The sequence below is a fragment of the Gobio gobio genome (genome assembly GCF_949357685.1).
Source record: "Gobio gobio genome assembly, chromosome: 1".
Taxonomy (NCBI): Eukaryota; Metazoa; Chordata; class Actinopteri; order Cypriniformes; family Gobionidae; genus Gobio; species Gobio gobio.
In genome coordinates, this window is record NC_137097.1 from 18,749,033 (window position 1) to 18,770,943 (window position 21,911).

The 21,911-nt window shown below is 37.9% G+C and overlaps 1 protein-coding gene across 1 annotated transcript; it reads left to right on the plus strand.

Moving 5' to 3' along the window:
* Positions 1–12,942: 12,942 nt before the first annotated feature.
* LOC307118388 (membrane-spanning 4-domains subfamily A member 4A-like) lies at positions 12,943–20,949 on the plus strand (the record flags this gene model as incomplete). The annotated part of the gene is made up of 8 exons (XM_079804000.1): positions 12,943–13,046; positions 13,510–13,720; positions 14,116–14,226; positions 14,325–14,393; positions 16,445–16,594; positions 16,931–17,044; positions 17,740–17,820; positions 20,809–20,949. The coding sequence occupies exons 2-8, from the start codon at positions 13,535–13,537 to the stop codon at positions 20,947–20,949; spliced, it is 852 nt and encodes a 283-aa protein (XP_079660126.1). The 5' UTR covers positions 12,943–13,046; positions 13,510–13,534.
* Positions 20,950–21,911: the final 962 nt, after the last annotated feature.

The following is a 21,911-nucleotide window of genomic DNA, read 5'->3' on the forward strand; positions in this document are numbered from 1 at the left end:
TTTTCTTTACCACATAAATAACTACGGGGACATATTGAATTGAGATTAATGTTTTAAATAATAATTGAGAAATCAACTTTCCTTTGAGCCTTTGATATATAAAAGTTTATCGTGATATAAGAATATCCTGTAAGTTTCAGAGCTGAAAACTTCCTTGTTAGTCAAAGAAAAGCTTTTATTGAACCAGACCCAGAAAACAAGAGATCTCCGAATATGTTGACCACTGACGTAATAGGATGCAGAAGCCCCGCCTCAAGCCCACCCGCCGACTCGTGCAATAAACATGCCGGTTCCAGCTCACATGCGTAAGACATTGCGTGTTTGTTCGCTTCATTTCACCTCAGAATCGATTGTAAACAAGATAGAGGTCGAGACTGGATTTGCAGACATATTGAGATTAAAACACAATGCTCTGCCTTCTATATTGGATCCGACAGGAACGGTGCAACACACACTTTTGAGAGTAAAACATGTTTTTTTTATATGTGTTAGTTTTGCATTGGTGCATTGAAATCTATTGATTACATACTGTAGCACGCTGTCACAGGCTGGAGAAGGAGTTATTGCTTCATTCGTGATCAGACTCGGACTTGTAACGGCAGTGCTCGCAAAGCCCAACGTCTCGGGCTATGTGTTTTTCAGACGGGCTATCACCGGCCTGCCGACGGGCTATAGTGAAATAACATTCCTTTCTTGCACGTGTGTGTGTACGGTTTGCGGTTATATTTACGTTTGCAGTTATATTCACTGATGATCGGGCCGGCCAAGTAATACAGAAATAACATTCCAATCATTCGTGGGTGGATGAGAGATGAATCATTGCGTTTGTTTGATAAAGATATTTTGCGAGTCCTGTGAGCGATTCCCCAGACAATTGCAAAACAATTTCCACATGTACTGAGGGGAGCTGAAGCTCATTAAATATGCAAATCTTATCCAACTTCCTTATCTTACTTCCAAGTCTTCAGTGCGGCACGCCCATAAAAGCCGAGCGTTTTTCAGAGAGCCTCAAAACCAAAGCAGAAAATAGCCTATTACTTATTCATTATGATGCTTTTGAATGTAAAAACCATGTGAATGTCATTAGTTGACCTCAGATAACAGTATAAAAAAATTTAAAAAGCCAGTTCATGACATCTTTTAATCTTACCTGATTTTAAATCTTATCAATTTTGTACAGTGTACAAAACAATCATCCAGACAATGATCACAAGAAGTTATAGTAATAATTGTAGTAGTATTAATATTAAAGTCCTCTGATTTCATTAAGGAAATCCCACAGAACATAATCTTGCTTAAAAAAGTGCATAGAGCTGCTTGATTTATTTGTTGTTTGTGGAATTCAAATATAAAACTTGTTGAAATGTTTTCAGTGTGTGTATTTGTTCTGTTTGAACACTTTCATCGCATTTGAACAAAACCGTGATAATATTGATAATCATGATAATTTGGGTCACTCTAATCCTGATATGAAATTTTCATACCGTGTCATCCGTAGTAGCCCTCCATTGTAGCTTGCATGTGTTCTGTTTTATTTTGACTACTTATGAATCGACGCCCCTAGAGCACAGTTGCTACCTTGTGGATAAACTAATTGCTGTAAAAAAACAGTACAATACGCTTATACACTTCTGATGTCACATGCACTGTACTGACTCTCGCGTACGCGTTCAAAGGTGAAGTATAGTTATGTCTTGGGTCAACTTATTATACAATGCCCCACTTGCCTCTGTTCGTACCAACAATATTTCCTCTGCATATTTCCAGGTTAATCGAGGCACAAGACAAGGTTGTCCCCTCTCGCCCCTTTTGTTTGCAGTTGCAATAGAGCCTTTGGCTATTGCCTTGCGCCAAAACACAAGTATAGCTGGTATAATCAGAGGAGGGCGAGACCATAAAGTCTCACTGTATGCGGATGACTTGCTTTTATATATTTCTGACCCATCTAAATCCTTGCCCCATATCCTTAATATTTTTTATATTTATGGAAGGCTCTCGGGCTATAAATTGAACTTACAGTAAAGTTAAATGTTTCCTATTAACAATGCTGCCCGGGAGTTCTCTTTCTCTTCCTTTCCATTTAAGGTCTCCCACTCATTTACATACCTTGGTATACGAGTAGCCAATACCTTTCCTAAACTTTTTACTGAAAACTTCCCCTATTTACTGGAGCGAGTTGAACCCCAGCTTTACCCCGCTGTAGCTTTAGCCTCTCATGCACATGTTTTGGTCCTGTACAAAGCTTAGGAACTTCTGGGCCACTATTTTTGAGACCATCTCTGTTTTTTTAGGTAGACCGATTTCCCCTTGCCCATTGATTGCTATTTTTGGAATCACTTCGAAGTCGTATAATCTTACAAAGGTAAAATCTGACTGTATAGCTTTCATCACGCTCTTAGCCAAACGATTCATTTTGATGAGGTGGAAGGACCAGAGGCCTCCAACTCCAACGCAGTGGACTCGAGATGTCCTCTTTTTCTTAAAGTTAGAAAATATTAAACATTCTATCAGAGGCTTATTTTTCCAGTAAGCTGAGGTGGCGTCACTGGTTTTTTCATGTGATGCTAGCTTTTCTACAGTTTTGCTGATGATGCGCATCAAGTTTGTGGACTCCTCAGTGGAGGATTCACCCTGCGCTTCCCCGGAGGCCTTAATTGAACGTAGATGCTTTGCTCTTTTTACTTGGCTGTGGACTCAGCTCCACAGATGGTAGATTCAGCCAAGGGTGTTCTGGGCCATAGCTCAGCCTCAATGAAGCCGGGCTCTTCATGGGTGCCAGTCCAGGTGTCACTGTTGGTACCATCTGAGGGTGAACAGGAATCACTTTCAGCCGAAGGTTCCTTAAAAGAAACAATCAAAACATGAACGATGTGATACCACAGATTCTTACACTTGTTCACCAATCACCCATAACAATAACAGGGCATAGCTAAAACAATACACTGCAAATAGACTGGCTAAATAGATCTATTCAGATGCACATGTGGAAGTTAATGTGTTGAGTTACTTGCAAACTACTTGTTACTTGTCCTTCCTTTTTGTGTGAGGCTCTAGAAACTGCAGACGGGTCAGGATCCATTGCTGCCCGCCAGTCTTCTGAGCTCCAGAACTTCTGAGGGTCCATGTTTCTTGTAACGCATTTACTGGGTTCACAATGAATCCCAACGCTTCTTGAGCTCTTTCTCTGAGGGACAAAGTTAAATTTTGTAAGCATTAAGCCTAGTTATGTCAATTTCATGACTATTTGTAATGCCAACAAATGTTAGTTTTTGTTCTACTGTTAACTGGATTTATTCTAGATGACAGAACTTATTTCAGTTTTTTACAGTCGCTAGAACACATTTCTCAATTCTTCTAGGGTCACTTTTGGAAAACTCTTCACACAGTGAGTACAACAGAAAACTATGTGGGCTAAACTGTGGATCATTTATCATTGCTTTGGGACATGAAGACATGAATTAAGTGTTTTGGTATCTTTAGTCCATTTTGAATGTGAAATTAACTGCTGTGCAAAGATGGAAGTTGGTTAATAGGTCAATTTGCAAAATTCTTCAAACAGTTCTAAGTAATGAGAAATGTGTCCTAGCGATTATAATAAAAAAAGTTATTGCACTGCCTGTTTCCATAAACCAAATTATTTTGGTACACAACGCACAAATTCCTAACAATGTAGTTTTTTTAATATGGACTACTGAAAAATAACAAACAAGTTTTCTAAAGACCTCAATGCCAAAAAGGAAATCTTACCTGATATGACAAGTTTATTTGCGATCTCACGCCACAGTTCAGCTTTCGCCACACAGTTGACATAACATTTTTCCGTAATGTCATACAGAGCCGGCCTTTCCTGGATCATGCTGATCAATTCGTCTTCACTTGCCTCGGTCCACACAGCCATATCTTATTAAAATATAAATGTGTATCGGAATGAGACATGTAAACAAATGTGACAAGCATTCTTTGTGTTCCCTCTTGACTCTGTCGTTTACTTGGGTCGTCATTTCCATTTTTTCCCCCGTGTGCACTAGTTCACTAGCTGAACAGCCAATCAGAATGATCAGATGGCCCGATGAACCGACGAGCGCCGATGCCGATTCAACATGTCGAATTGGCCAAAAAATAGGAGGACCAACGTCAGCCGGCGGTGTGGACCTCACCGAGAAAATTGCACGACGGCCGACCATCGTCTTGGTGTGTTCTGGGCTTAACATGCTAGAGTACATCGCAGAGCGTGTGCATGCTCTCTATAGGTGTGTTTCTGTTTGGCTTTTGTAAAGTGAGGGACATACTCGATAATGTCAGACAGCTACCACTGAGGAGTTTTGCATTTCTAATCAACCTTGTTTAGAGACACCTGATGAAGAAAGATTTGAATGTGAAGAGCCATTTGCTGTTGATGAATCCTTGTTCCTGCAAAATAATTCACTTATGTACTTGAAATTACAAGCAAAATTGTTGTTACTAGCAAGTACTATAACAAAAAGAATTGACGACTTTCAGAATGCATATGAAATTGGTCTTAAGATTCTGAGTGAGAAACTGAAGGCACTCAAAATTTCAGAGGCTATTGTTAGCAACATCATTGAGGAAATACATAGAGACGATCTTCTGATGTTTTATAACAGGGAGCTGTTGAATACAGACCACAAAAGAAAGTCTGTTTTCAAAAGTCATTTTGACTATGTTGAACCTGTGCCATTGTTTTTAGGCAATGATGAAAATGGCAAAGAGCGTTTTGCCCATTATATATACCGATAAAGGAAACATTGGCTGCACTGTTCAAAAGCAGATCTGTCCAAGAACAACATGCTTACACACGTTCTCAACAACCCACTCCTGAAAACGTTTTACGTGATGTTAAGGATGGTGAGGGATTTGAAGACAGCTTCTGATTCTCTTGGCCTCATTTTATATCAGGATGCCTTTGGGGTTGTAAACCCTCTTGGTTCAGGGAAGAAAAAACACAAGGTTTTAGCGGTCTACTGTACTCTTACTGATATTTTGCCACACAATAGATCCACTACAGATCACATGCAACTTGTGCTTCTTTGTAGTGAACATGACTTCAAATACTTTGGTATAAACAAAGTTTTTAAGCCATTGATTAACATTGACTTACATTTCTATAGGAAACTGGTATTTCAATGCCCAATGGCAAAATTGTGAAAGGGATACTTGTTGCCATTTCAGGAGATAATTTGGGATCCCATTGCATAGGGTTTTTTTTTTTTTTTGCAGAAAACATTATGTAGATTATTTCTGCCGATATTGTGAGATAAACAAAACCACATTTTTGCCAAACCTGTGTGGTACTGCAAGAAATGTGCAGTAATATAAAAGTCGTGCAAGATTTAGACGGTGCTGCTGTTGGCTCTGTATTTGGTATAAAGGGGGACTCTCCTTTTAATGAGCTTGCACATTTCCATGTTTGCCAGCCTGGGCTCCCACCATGTCTAGGGCATGATCTATTTGAGGGTGTTGTTTCTTATGACCCTGCTTTGTTTGTTGGTCGTTAAGTTGAGGAGAAGCATTTTACATACTTGCAATTGAATCGATGCAAAAATCAGTTCAAATACAAAGGAAGTGATGCATATGATAAACCAGGAGACCTCTCCCCGGAAGTGAGCAGTTAAGTGGACATGCTGTTGAGAATTGGTGTTTTCTTAGGTGCTACCTCTCTTAATTGGTGACAGGATTAAAGATCCATGTAGAAATGAGGTATACCAACTGATTTTGCAACTGAGAGAGATAGTGGAGCTTGTCTGTGCACCAGCTATAACAACAGGGCAGATTGCATATCTCAGAGTTTTAATCGAATTTGCACCAGGCAAAAGCTCTTCCCTGATAATGCCTTACGACCTAAGCATCATTACATGTGTCATTACCCTGACCTTATACACCACTTTGGGCCACTAATTTGCCTCTGGACTTTGAGATTCGAAAGCAAGCACAGCTATTTTAACAAGCGTGCCAGAAAACTTTGCACCAACTTATGCAAGCTTACCTAGGTGCAGGCAGCATGTTCCCTCCAGTTGTACAGATACAAAAGGGTGTAGAATTCTATGTTGATGATTACTGTGACAGGATTAGAGAGGCAGTGGCCAGTTGCAACTTTGATTCACAGTCTACAGTGGCATGTAATGAAATAACAGTGAAAGGCACATTGTACAGAAAGGCTATACTGTCCTTATTGTCGAATCCTGAATTACCTCACGCCAGTCAAGGATAGCCCGAGGGCCGGATGTGGCCCGTGTCCCAAGTAGCCTGAGATTTTAGTTGTGTGGACTTGTTTTATAGCTATGTACATATTCTTCAGAATGAAAATCATTTTGTGCATGTAATTTTGTCTCGCTAGCTAACACAGTTGTCATTTTAAAGCGACATCAAAAATGAAACAACAATCAAATGATATTCCTTTTTTCTTTGGAACAGCACAAAAAAAGGGACAGGAACATGACACAGTGCAAGTTTTGTAATTCACATTTGGTCGGCTCTACTTTTGTAAGTGGTGGATTATTGGTCCAGTGGGTTAAACCATGGAACTGATACACAGAAGGTTGCTGGTTCGATCCCAGCAGTCACCACCAGTGTGTCCTTGAGCAAGGTACTTTACTCCATGTTGCTCCAGGGGGATTGTCCCTGTAATAAGGCCACTGTAAGTCACTTTGGACAAAAGCGTCTGCCAAATGCATAAATGTAAGTGCAAAGAGAGAGAGGGAAAGACAAGACAGGAAGACAATAGGGCAGGACAAGATGACTTGGAGATAGGTGAAAAGATTCATAGATTTCCCAAAAGAATCTTAAAATTTTAAATGCTGAAACTCATGTTGGCCTCTTTGTATTTATATAAGACTAGATGGATAATTAGCTACATGTTGGCCCTTATTTATCAAAAGTGCGTACACCAAATTTCCAGCGTACACCCAAAACCACGGTGACTTTGAGATTTATCAATATGGACGTTGACGTACGGCACGCTCAAATCCTACGCCAGCTGAGGAGGTGGTGTATGCACGTTTTGAGTTAGTGCGAAAATGCGCAGAAAAACAATTCCTAACACCACAAAACGCACTGACAAAGATATGCTGTATTATGACCCATTGTAAAACAATAACAACAACATAGTAATTATAAACATCAGTGTTTATTTTTGTGCAACATGGACTTCAATGTTTAATTTGTGTGACTTTACCAAAGCATTTGATTTGTAGGCATATGTATTCCTCCAGTTGCGGGCCTGTGCGCTTTACCTGACGTTTCAGGGTTACAGTATTATAGGTATATATGAATATATATTATACAGTATATTAGGCCCGGCAGCTGCGCACGGACTGGGACTGAAAATAATTCAGACTGACAAAATAATAAAAATGACAGTCTTCTTCTTTTAAATAATAATAATAATGACATAAATAATAATAATAACGACATTCTTCTTCTTAATAACAATAAGCGTCATTAATAAAAAAAAATAGATAGGTAATTTCTCATTCAAACAGCCATTTAAACGTTCCTCTTCAGTGCCGAGACGCGCCTCTTTGTGGCGATCTTTAAATCTGACCACTTTTTTTCACCTACAATAAACAAGAAAACTCATAGGCTACTTAACTTGATCATCAATGTGTCAGACAAGGTTCGATAATGTGGCTATATGCCATGTTCACCAGGAAAGACTGGACAACTTAGACCTTAAAAAAGTATGTTCATTGAAGTAAATAATAAGCGCAAGACGACATTTGGATCCTTTATTTAAAATCCAGTAAAGACATGGCTTCTTTCTGGAAAACAGTCAGTTGTAAATCGTTTCTTGTTTTTCATATAAAATGTATTGAATGATATTTGTCTTTATGTTTTTGGTTCACAAGTCTATTTTCAGAGGTGGAAAGTTACGAATTACATTTACTCGTGTTACTGTAATTTAGTAGTTTTTCTGTGTACTTCCACTTTGTTAAGTGGTTTTAAAAATCAGAATTTTAATTTTACTTAAGTATGTTTTGTTGGAAGTATTTTACTTATTTTACGCTACATTTTAACCCCTTACCAGTCCTGTACAATTTGCCTAAAACGCCTAGAAAAAGGCATACCCAAAGTAAATTGCATGCTGTTCTTTTCATACTGGTATTGAGTAATAGAACTTTGAACACACTGAAAAAGGAAAAAAAATAATTTGTCAAACATTCATTTTTGTAAAAAGATGCCTGCATTTGACTGTAGCTGGGAACTATTAGCTGGAAAACACAATGGGATCACAGTATGAAGCCTTACCAAGTCCAGTTTCAAATTTGATAACAATACCTTTAGAAAATGAGTGTTTCTAGGCGCTTCCCAAAAAAAGCCACTTGGAGACTCCGAATGACCCTTTGTAACCATGACACATAAAATGCTGCTATTCTTGAATACTTTAATGTACAGTCATAATTTTGGGCTCTAATGAAATGTTACACTTGGAGCTATTCTATCCCTTATCCAGATTTACAATAATTTTGTCAATAATTGCTGACACATAGTAACTGAAACACAAAAATTATAGTGTCTCCCCCCCCCCCAATTCTTGACACTTAACTTTGTGCAAACAAAGACAAAACAAGTGCTATGGTATCAAAACTCTTTAATCCAAACCAAGACTTCTTTAGGTACTTACAAATTAGGCATTACTTGTAAAATCACCAAGAATGGGAAACGCTTTGCACCCTACCAACAAAAATAGAGCACTTTTTTATATCAATAATAGAAGGAATAGTAAAGACAAGGTTCATATCACATATTTACAAGATATTGCAGGAAGAACTTAAAGACAATAATTAAGATATAAAAGAAAAATGGGAACTAGAAAGGAACACAATAATTACAGATAAACAGTGGGAGACTTCATGTAGTCAAACACACAGGGTAACCAGTAGTCCAAACTGAAAGGAATTTGGATGGAAAATTAGAATGAGATATTTTAGAACTCCATTTATAACATTAAAATGGAGCAACACCTCAGACGGTTGTTGGGGGGGCTGTGGCTTGGTAGTGGACCACACACATATATTTTGGGACTGCCCAAAGATATTAGAATACTGGAAAAATGTACAAAAGGAAATACAAAAAGTATCTGTATAGATCTACCCTTTGAACCATCACACTTTGTGCTAGGGGTTCTGCCAGCTGATCTTGAAAAGAACAGCCAAACATGTTTGCTGAGAGTCCTTCTTTTAATAGCGAATAAGGTTAATTACGGCCTCCTGGTTGAGGCCACCCAACGATTGCACAATGGAGGGAAAGAATCCAATATGTTTATAACATGGAGTATACAACAGCATTATTACAACTGAAAGCAGATGTATTCCAAAATAAATGGTCATCTATTGCCTCAAATTTTCATTTGATATGAACGATATGCAGTCTCATTTTTTCTTTTCTGAAGTATCATATATTTTCCTTACCTTTACTACAGTTTTATTTATTTTTATATTTTAATGCATTGGTCACTTGCAATGTGAAAATTATTGTATTACTTACCAAATGTGGAAGATATGTGGTATTACGGAGATAAAGATCTTACCCCACGTGTATTTTGGTTAGGATGAAAGACGTCTATGGACTACTATTCTGTTTGTAAACTTGCCCGTGACACCTTATTGTACCATCAAAAAATTAATTTGAGACATACTGAATGACTGCACATGATAAAACAAAATAAAAAGACAAGAAAAAAAAAAAAACTCTTTAATATTAGAACCAATTAGAACTCACACCAATATATTTAATAAAATAAAATATCAAACCATTTGCAAATTTTACATTCTTGGTGTTCTCTCTGGGAAGGTGGGGGATGGGGGAATTCTGCTGACTGGCTCTCAGTCTTCATCTGTTTTAGTGATTAAATAAATAAAAAAATCTAAGAATTAAATACATTTACAAAACATTTACATCTTTTCTGTATTGTACTATTTTTTTAACATGCTGTATTATTCCATTCTGTATTCTAGCATTTTTTTACATGCATGTACACAAACATGCACAAAAAACAACCAGACATATACACCAGTGCAATAGCACACACACACACACACACACACACACACACACACACACACACACACACGCACACGAGCGCACAGGTTTACCCAAACACACATGACAGAGGTTAGCAGTAAGGGACACAACACTAAAACATACCTCAGTACATGCAGTAAAATATGTTATATAATATAAATAAAACACTTACTTGCGAGAGTGCTACCAAGTCAATGGAACATCGGAACATATCACATGTTCGGGAACACCATCATCAGTCTGTGCAGATAGAGGTAACGTTATGTTTATAACGTAAGGCCGAATGATTTGTTGTAGAGGGAATCCCGGAATCCAGTCATGATGAAAATTTAATTCACAGTATAACGCAGATGTCACGTTAAACACGCAAACTGATGGATAAATGCATAAATCGAAAGTAGAGCTGTACTGTAGTTATTTTGGTATAAATGTTATGTAAAGGGTGTGTGTGTGTGTGTAGATGGGTTGATCTATACATCCATAGCCCTTTTGGGGATTCCCTGTCAGCATCTGATTGTGAATCTGCATTGTCATTGTTCAGTGTGCACTTTTAAGTCCGTCTTGATCAGTGTTCATTTCCAGGGCCCATATGTATAAAACTCCTCAGAAATGCTCTTAAGAATAGTCTTAAAGGTCCCATGGCATGAAATTTTCATTTTATGAGGTTTTTCAACATTAATATGAGTTCCCCTAGCCTGAATATTGCCCCCAAGTGGATAGAAATGTTGATCGGTGTAAACCCGAGTTCTGGCTGTCTCTCTCTGCCTTTGAGAAAATGACAGGCCAGACGAGCCAATCCTGAAGTCTCCTGGTTTGACGTCCAAGCAGGAACGGTTTCCTCCCTTTCCTCCGCCCAGAGAATCTGGCACGCCCATGCAAACGCTCGAGAGATCATGGGTTGTGAACGAGTGAATGCTGGCAGTTTCTCAGTGTTTGGATGTACAAATGAAAACAGAAGTCTTTTTTTCAGTTCCTTCTGATCTGTGATCATTGATTTCTGATGTGTAGCTAATTATTTATTATTCGTGCACACAATGCGGCTTCTCTCTCTCCCGACAGAACGGTGTTTTCGTGTTTTCTATCTTGTGAGACAGTGTTTTTGTACGTCCTCGTAGCGTCTATCTGTTCTACAATGTGCATACAGTCATGAGTTTCTGCTCAACATCGGCCTCACACGCCGAAGCTCGGGCTGCACTGGCTGGTGGCCTTCAACATCCCCGACCCCCAGTACTGCATCTGGCCCACAGCGGAGGCACCAAACGCGGCGTGAGATTAAGCAGAAGGGGGGTAAGCGTGAGCATATCCGGGCTAGCCAGCCTAGCCCCACAATAAACTGGATTACATTCGATTACTGCTGTTGTGTCTTTGTTTGCGCTGTGTACTCAACGCACGTCACTGACGCTTTTATTTTATTTTAAAAGTAATGCTATTATCAACACTTACTTTTAACTCGTTCATCTCGACAGCTGTAATGGTACTTTGCATGTGTTACAAAGTTGGTAATAATGATGAAGACGGACTCGGTGTGACTGGGACTCGTGTTTATTCAGAACTCTCAGATACAAACACAATAAACTCGCGCTGACTGACAGCTCTCTCATAACTCAGTAGTTACTATAAATAACTTTGTTAGAAATCGCTGAGCTCAGTCTCTGATACATTAGTGATGTCCGGTTCGCGAACGATCTTTCTTTTGAACCAGTTCTTTTTAGTGAACCGAATCAGTTCACCAAATCGGACTGAATCGTTCTAAACGGTTCGCGTCTCCAGTCAGCGCTGATCCATAATTTACTAAAGTTACTAACTTTCTGACATGAGTGACAGTCCCTCCGACTAGAAATAGAATAATAACCTGAAGTATATGCTGTAACTACAACAGCACTGAACTGAGACTGACAGAACCGATGTGAAGTGAACTCAGGTCCATCCGTCTCTCTGGCAGCAGCTCGTGCCTGCTCGTGTCTCGTAGACCTCGTTAAACCACGCCCCCTCCGCTCATTTAAAATGCAAAGATGTCAGCCAATCACAACAATGGGCGTTTTTACTGAAGTCTCACAGCAGACACGCCTCTTGAAACAGGGCATTCAGCCACAGGGCAAACAGCAGTATAGAATAAATACCTTTTATTTCTAAATTATGACATTTTATGATGTAAAAGTCATACTAACAATATAAGTACACCTCAGGAAACATTATAAAATAATAGAAAAATGCCATGCCATGGGACCTTTAAGCTTTGACTTGACAGTAGTTATTGGACTAGAACAAGCAAAAACAGCCAACAAATTTCAAAAGAGACACATGCAAAAACAAACAAATCACAATAAGAAAGAAAATATATAAAACAAAAACTTGGAGCAATCACAAATAAGAAAAAAGAAATATGCATAAATATATAGCACACAAAACAAGCTCAAATTAAAGTGAGAAAGGTATATATCGAACAAAACAAAATCAATTCACTTGAAAACCAAATAAGCACAGGAAAACTGCAGAAATGATTGGTGATAGCTGGGTGGCTAAACGCCTATTGCATGCCTCTTAAATCTTTGATTCAAGGTTTTTACTCACAGCACATCTACAATCAGAAGTGAAGGCACCACGCCACAGGCCCAAACCAACGGTCCAGCTGATCGAGTGTCAAACACTGTGGATGTAAACAGTTAGAGAACGAACAGGCACTGTGCAGTGACACAAGAGCTGCAACAGATGAGGTAATAATGCTAATCTGCTGGTCCAATCCAGATTACTTGCTATGAAGTACAACATAAACATTTACTCAACATTTATGAGTACTTCAGTTAATTATTGTCTTTTATGGTTTATTATCTTATTAAAGGGGCAGCTCCTTACCACCTGAGCTCCAGCTGCTTCCTGGTTCATTCTGGGAAACAGTATCAGCAGTTACTCTAATGACATCAAACTTACACCAGCTCATCCCAGAAGAGTGAACTCAACTACAGAGCAAAGTGCGGTGAACCAACCGAAGAGAAGATTTCTTACTGGTAAAAAACAAAATTATATACTTACACTGACAATCTGACTTCCTTTATACAGATGCCTATCTTTGTGCTATGTCTGCACTTCATTTATATATATGTATTAATTGTATTAATGAATGAATTTCCTCAATATTGGTTGGTAGGGCACTTTTGTTTGTGTCTTTGGAAAAGAGTATCTGCTAAATGCCTTAAATGTAAATGATGTGGGTCAGTTTGTTATTTAGCATATTCTCTGTTTTCAACGTCTAATAGAGTTTTTCTAGTTGATGACAATAATTTAACCAATGGTAATAACTACTATTGACAGAACTGCATTCATAGGGTTTTCAACCAGTGAAGACCACGTTTATAATAATAAATATAATGAATATATATAATATTTGATGGGATAAATGGGAAAGTTTGTTTACATAGAAAATCTATTTTATAATCATATCTAGTCTTGATTTACTATGATTTTTAACAGGTCAATTTCAGATTCAGAAACAAGAATGTCCCACACTGTCATACCCGTGAACTCTTCAACGGTGGTCATCCAGTTTCAACCACCAACACAAACACCAGCAGCTGGAACTGGGACAAATGCTCCAGTGCCTGTTTATGGACACCAGCCAGCTGGAGTTTCACCTCCTCACAGACTTCAGCCATTTCTGAAAGGACAACCAAAAGCCCTTGGGGTGAGAAATTGTGCTTAAACCCAAATCATTGATTTTTATGTGTTTATGTCAGTGTGAGATTAGCAAAGTACAAGAAAAAAAAAAACTTAATGCCTTGGTGACAATGCTGTAAGACAGCAATATAAGATTTATCATTTATCATCAGGTTTATCATTTACAGAGTAAAACTTTATTGTGTATCTAGTTCAATTAAAGAATGTGAAGTACTGGACAACTTTTGTTCATCCGCAAATCAGTGTGTGAATTCATGCAATGAGAGTATCTAGATATTTTAGTAGTACAATAATAAATCCATAACTACAACCGTTATAAATGTATATTGTTCATGTTATACTGTTCACCAAAAAAATTATAATTTTTGCTTTCTTTATAAAAGCCTCTCTTGTCCCTCACAGACTGTCCAGATAATGATTGGTCTGTTGATTCTCCTGTTGGGAATCGTGTCTACAGTTCATGCAGAATCCACCTTTGTCATTATGGGTATTCCTTACTGGGGATCTCTCATCGTAAGAAACAATTATATATTTAAGTGTTGTGTCTTTTATAACACAAATTTATATATTCCCGCACAAGTCGTGATTTTTGTCTGTTTATCTCCTCTCAGTACATTATCGCAGGCTCACTCTGCATTGCTGCAGAAAACAAACTGTATTCACCCTCCAGTTTGTGTTTGGTATGTACACAGCACGAGTTATTTTTAGGGGTCCAAGCACTGGAGGTGCTGGGGGGTATTCCAGAAGGTTAACTTACCGTCACATTATACTTAAACTCCCGTTTGATTAACCCAAACCTTACTTACTCGAGGTATGCTGGTTCCAAAAACAAGTCCCGGAGTAAGTTCAGCCAACTCAGAGTATGTTCCCAGTTAACACACAAGACATTCTCAACAGAGTGACGAATCGATGATTCCCCATTGAAACCACGTTCTTCTTCTTTTGTTTAATGGCGATTTACATAACCTACTTAGTGCACATCGCCACCTATTTGGCGGTTATGGCATAATTTTTTCGACCTTTTCATTTCATAAGTCAGTGGTTCTCAAACCTGTCCTGGGAACCGCTCACCACTGCACATTTTATGTCTCCCTCACCCAATTCAAGTCTCTACTAATGAGCTGATGATTTGAATCAGGTGTGTTAGATGAGGGAAACATGCAAAATGTGCACTGGTTGGGGGTCCCCAGGACAGGTTTGAGGACCACTGTAATAAGTAATCTTTATTCACTGAGCATAAGACTTATATTGTTTGTTTGATGCTAATTAATTGAATGCAGATCCATGTGTGAGATGACAATAAAATAAATAATAAAATATTTCAATTGAATTCACATTTAAACCACCTTGTTATATTATAACTGTAACTATATAATACATTTGGCTATATTCATTTAACTATATTAATTATATAACACACATCTGAATATCTCTTAAGCAAACTAACCCTGGATCATGAGCGGCTCCGGAGCAGGTTATGTTCAGGTTGCTATGGTTACTTACATACCCTGAAAGCTATCTCCGTTTTGGGAACCGAAAGTTGAGGTTATCCGCTAACTTACTCTTAAACTTACCCAGGTATATCACATAACCTGCTTTCTGGAATACCCCCCAGCTACCCTATTGTGTTTGTACTGATTTCTTCTTCCTTACTTTTTCTGCGTATGGTTATCAGTGACTGTATTTCGTAGAGAACCCAAACTTGTCAGTGTCATGATCCTGGTGGTGTGCCTTGTGTTTTGTATGGACTTTTATGTTTGTTTCTATGTCCAGTTCCTGTTTCTCTTGTTGTCTTGCTTGCATTGTTTGTTACCATAGTTATCCTGATTGTTTGTTAGCCCAACGGTTCAAACAAATGCACCGTTTAAAATTGCTAGAAGGCCACACATATTATACAATAAATAATAAAAACAAAAAGTCCACATACACCCCATATATTTTCTGATAATATCTTACAACAGTAAATAATTATACAGAGGATTTGTTTTGGACTAACTGTAAGAGGGAGGATTTCCAGTTGCCCCTGATAACACCAGCATGTTTACTGTAAGCTAAACTATCAGTGAAGATTGACTGGACTTGTAATGTAGTTATTTGTCACATATTCCCTGTGTGTTTGTGGACTTTTACGTTATTTCCTGTTGTGTGTTTTGCTTTGTAGTTCTTTTGTAGTTTTTCATGCGTTTCCTATCTGATCACGCCCCCTTGTTACCTTTAGCTAGTCTTCCCTGTTATTTATAGTGCTTGTGTTCCACTCGTGGTTGATCAATCGTTGTACGTATGAATTGATGTGGTATTATGAGTTCCTTGTTCCTTTTCTAGTTTTGTCATTAAATGTTCCTGCACTTAGATTCGCTTCCCTGCCTGCTCATTCCACACTCTGCATTACTGAACGACTGATCAAATAATGGATCTAGCAGGATCATACCAGGACCCCTTGAGTGCTCTTTGTACGAAATAACGTCAACGTCCACAAACACACAGGGAATGTGTGACATTATTAGACAAATTTCAATCGTATCCCTTAAACATCCACATGAGCTATTGGTGCTTGGACCCCAATGATTGCTGCATGCTGCTATATTTTATTTATTTATTTATTTATTTATTTATTTATGTCAAGTAGTGTATTTTTATCACACTCCACATATCCATTTCCATCTATGTCAACAAGCTAAAATTCTTGTTAATTTATTAATATATTTTATGTTGTTGTTTTTTTCACCTATAGGTGAAAGGTTCACTTGGAATGAACATTTTCAGTGCTATAACTGCAGGCATTTCCTTTATCATAATTTCACTGGATTTGGGTCTAGGGCCATTCGACATGTACAATTACTGCAACCAATATGATTGTGGTTATACTGAGAGAAAGTATACGGTATGTCACCAACTTTTGAATTTCACATTTATTTAGTAATTACAATAAGATCACTGTGTGGTCAGCACATTTGTCAAAAGTTAACCTGCACTCATCTGTCCAGTCTTTTTTCAATATTTCAGAAGTAGTTTATAGTTCTCTTACTATTACTGATCATTCACAATTCTAGAAGGCTTTATACATGAATTGTACACTCAGTCCAGTTTGACCTATAGATATGTTGTATTACTATATGAACCTCAATGATGGTAGATTCTGAACTGCTGTACCAGTGTGAGTGCTATTTATCAATTATTTCCTCATTATTGTTTGTGCTAATGTTGAATTCTCTCTCAGACTCTCTTCTTGGGAATCAGTGGTGTATCATTGGTATTCACCATCCTTGAGTTTATCATCTCCATCTGTCTGTCAGCATTTGCCTGTAAAGCCACCTCCTGCTATGATCCACAGGTGAGTGACGTGTCAAGTCAGGGGTTCCCAAACCTTTTTGTCAGCCGATCCCCTCAGATATGCATATAGAATTGAAATGGTTTCTTTTAAGGGTGTTCACACTTTTAAAGAACAGACAAGTACTACTAAGTTACGATACAAATATTCATTTTTTAAAATGTTCAAACTCTCAAGGTTTTACCATGTAAAGTTATCAAGCTTTAAACTGCTGTGTCCACTAACATTTTTTAAATTATGTGACTGTAAATAAAGTGATCTTAGCACACTCTGCATTACCAAACGTTAAACTCTCAGCTCATGTAGAACTACTTTCTTACACAACCCTTACTCCAAAACATACGTTTAGAGCTAGTAATGGAGGTAAAGTCTGTGCGTCTCTGAACAGTGTTCATCAGCAACCTCTCTACTAATAGCAAAACTCCAAGTTTAATCGCTTCAAAAACAGCAATATTACCATCTGCTGAGAAAAGCCATGTAGTTTTTCAGTTGTGAAATCATTTTAAGAAATCCAAATGAAAGCATAAGTTTCCACACCAGGACATTTCAGAAGGATTTCTGTCTTTTGCTTTTTTCTACTCCATCTGAAGTACATTGATGTCTATAAATCTGTAATACTGAAACTGTCTGCCAGTGTCATAGCATACATTGCATTTCACAATAAGAAGACATACAACTCAATTTGTGTTTTTCCACAGGTGCCGTTTGTTCCACAAGTTGTAACTCCTCAGCCCTGTTGTTTTAGGTCCAATCACTTCCATGATCTTAACAGCTCAGAAGTAAGAGAAGCTTGTAACCCCAGTTTAATTGGACTTTAAGTAAAATGGTGCTCAAAAAACAAATTTCCACAAAACAATCTATTATTTGAATGTAATGTCATTAACTGTAAGTGTGTAAAGCACTAAGTAATGGGTGAATTGTTTAATATTATCAAAGAAAACTGATCATATAGCTGTTTTCTTGCAGATATCTGTGGTCAGCAACCCTTCCTTGCATCACCATCCTGCAGAAAATCCTCCACAATACAGTGAATGTAAATAAATATGAAAATTTCAACAAGAGTCGACAGAGTTGAGGTGGGACACATGGGTTACCCATAGATTTCCTGTTGCTTATCTCTAATGTCCTTTCGTTTAAAAGGAAACATGACAGCAAAGGATAAACCATTTAATCAGATAATGATTACAGATTTTTTAAATCACAAACATGTAAACAATAACTATTCAAGACTAGATGCTATTTAATGTTTTTCTTACTTCAGTTAAGTCAAGAAAGTTGCCTAATCATTAATGAAACTGGATGGTGTGTTTTGCACAACTAATTACTTAATACAGTATAATCTGTAAGAAAGTATATAGAATAAAAAATGGCTTTTTCATGTATTTTTTGTTTGTTTGTCACCTTTATTTAAAGTGTGAGATATTGCATTTACGCTTGTAATTTCATGAAACATGCTCTGATCATTGAAAATCCTTATTTACAGCAGATTCTCAAGATTAAAAAGAGACCAAGGTCACTGATAAGTTTTTATGTACATCTCAGCATTAACTCTTTAGTTAATCACCCACATTATCCTCATAATGTGAATCCTCTTCATATGAATAAAACTGTGGCATTTTTTCCTTTGTCTTTTCTCTCTTTCTCTCTCTCTCTCTCTCTCTCTCTCTCTCTCTCTCTCTCTCTCTCTCTCTCTCTCTCTCTCTCTCTCTCTCTCTCTCTCTCCTTCTTTAAGTGAAGCATACCCTCCACATATGTTTCTCAAATAAGAAGGCTCTACTCGGTCTAATGGTGAAAGGGTCCCGAGTTTCTCTATTCTTTGCATTGAAGGGAACTGCAGGACCTCAATGTTGTGCAGGTTGAAATAATGATGGCCAGATGTGTTCTATACATTACACTGATATCACGTGTCTCACGTTCTCATATTATGAGATGTATATATGATGTAGTCTTTCTCTCATTGGTTAAATCCATACTACCCCTCTTTTCTTTTTCATAAATATTCTAACTCCTTTGTCCAATAAATCGAAGATTTTCCCTTCCCTTAGATCTGAGTCTAAATTCTTTGCAACTACCAAGGAGGACAGAGAAGGACACGGAATGGGACAAATTGGCAACTCTGTCAATCGGGGGCTCGTTAGGGATTTCTGCAACACTGTTGAGAAATTGATCTTTATATTTTCATGCCGTATTTTTGAGATTTTTTTTTTTGAGTGGACATCATCGTACTTTTATATAAATGCGGGAAGAATGAAAGAAAGTTGCTTTCATTGTATTTTTGAGTGAATATCCTCGTACTTTGATAAATGCGGGAAGAATGGAAGAAAGCTACTTTCATTTTATTTTTGCTGATTATCCTTTAGTGCGTGAGAAGGAAATAGATGAGTTTGAGTTGAAGATTTTTCTCTCTCTCAAGACTGTTTCAGTGGAAAATTCTCAGTTTTTCCTTGGTGGTTGTAAATCAATATATTGAATTAAATTTGTTTTTTCCTCTTCTCCCTCGCATTTTGCCAAAAAATATCAAAAAGTTAATAGAAGACTGCAGTCTCTTTTATTTTCATTCTATTTGGACATTTCCTAAATATTGTAAAGGGTTGCATTTAAAATAAAGGAGAGATCTCTGTTGGCTGTTTCAAATGGGTGAAACAATTAATCGGCCCGCAAGGGGGGAAACCCCCAAAGACTTTATAAACCGTAATAATAGAGCGTTTTACACTGAACCCTATATCTACAACCTTGCGGGTTGGTCTGAAGGGAAAACACAATTAGATCCATTTCCCCGCGATGGTTCGTTTAAGGATGAACATTTTCGTTTGGCAAAAGATATGATTTTTTTCTGGCTGGGGTGACACATTATGGGATGAAAATTATATGAAGGATTCTTTTAAAATTTGGAAACGCATGAAAATTTTTTGGGACAAGGGTCCAGATAAAAGTAGCTCTGTTTCTGTGATTGCATCTGCCTCTCCGGTGCAGTTGAAATCTGACATGCCAGAGGAGTTTGGGGAGGGCCATGCGGCCCCTGCTTCTCCTCCACAGGAAAAAAGTCTAGCACTGATGGAATCAGACTGTTCTAAGTCTTTTTCCCTCTCACATCAAAAATCTGACCTTTCGATGCAATTGTTGCGGAAGGCCCAAAGCCTGCAATTAATCGCTTATACCCGCAGTTACTAAATACAGAGACGTTCCCTTTCATACAGGTCCCTGATGGATTTAAAATAACCCCCCTGAGTGCAACTGAGGTGTAGATCTGAAAATTCAGCTTTTGTCCCCGTTATGATTGAATCACAGGACCGGAATACCAGTTGCCTTGTCAAAAAGCTCTTTATTGTCATATGTCTCGACATAGGAGAGAAACGTGTTGTTATCGTGCCAGCTGTATGTTTCTCTGAGGTTGTACATTAACAGTGAGCATTATATACCACTGACCACAGGATTTGCAATTCCTTACAAGGTAAAGAAACATGTTGGTCTGTTTAAAATAGAATGTATACTTCATGCTTACATCAGTTGATAATATAAGCTACTGTTACATCATCGGAAACAGGTGCTACATGTACAGTGAGGTCCTTCATACAGAACATGTACACACATTCTTGTATGACCAAAATATCTCCCTGTCCTTCTCCATCCATATGACAGTAATATGTCATGCAAACTTTAGCTCATGCAGTATATATAACTTTCTCATGCACTTAAACTTCACAAATACATTATAGATTTAATTATACATATAAATAATATTAAAATAACAAATTTCTGATCTACAGCTCCCTCCATTGGAACTACCGGCCGTCAGTTCCACACCATCATCGCCACCTAATGGAGTGATAGTAAGGAGAGAAAAGCAAACCAAGAAACAAAAGACATACGAAAGACAGAAAAGTAGAAACATGAGGAATCGGGAATAGAACAAACAAAACAAAACAAAAAAAAATAAAATGACCCCAACCCATGATATGTTCCCGCATACTATGTGTGTAACTTACGTCTATGTGTACGCATTTAAAATGTACCCCATACATCTAAGAAAGGAAACATTAATGAGTCTTCGCCAGTACCTGAATTTTTCAGTAAATATACCTGAATTCCTTCAGTTCCTGGTCCAAAATAACAAACTAAAACAAACGTTGATTTTAAAGAATCCTATCCCTTGGGGTTGTAAATCAGTAAGCGGGTGTTGATTGTTTGTGGGGTTGTGTTTTGTAAGTGGTGCAATGTATAAAATATCCTATTTTACTCTGTATTTTCCATTTTCGGCTTTATCCATATAGTTAATCAATATCAATGGAATTGATTCCTAAAATGGAAGCAGAGAAATCATTAACACCACTCCTTGTTACCCAGTCTTTAAAAGTAACTGATGAACATTGCTCATTTTCAGGCCATAAGCTATCGCTATCATTTTGTTCATTCACTAAACAAGGTTTAACTTGTGACCAATGATACCATCTATCTGTCCCTACACCCTTCCCTTTAAGGCAAACACTTGTATCTGTAGTTAAGATTATCTCATATGGTCCTTCCCATCTAGCCTCTAAACCTTTCCTAGCAATTCGTTTGACCATAACAAAACTGCCTAACTCGGGAATGTGTGGAATATCAGTAGTGGTGTGTTTTTCATCCCACTGCTGCTGAGCTTCTCGCACTCTCTGGTTGTTTCCTTTGGTAGCTTTGTCCAGCATAGTGAGATAACGTTTTAACATTTCTTGGAACAGAGTGGAATCTCCTCCTGTTCCCGCAGGGGGCGGAGCATCAGGAGGTAGAACCATTGCTCTTCCAGTCATCAGTTCAAAAGGGGTTAGTCCTGTTACTCTGTTTGGAGTTGCTCTTAAGTTCCATAGAATAGCAGGCAATAACTTGTGCCAACCTT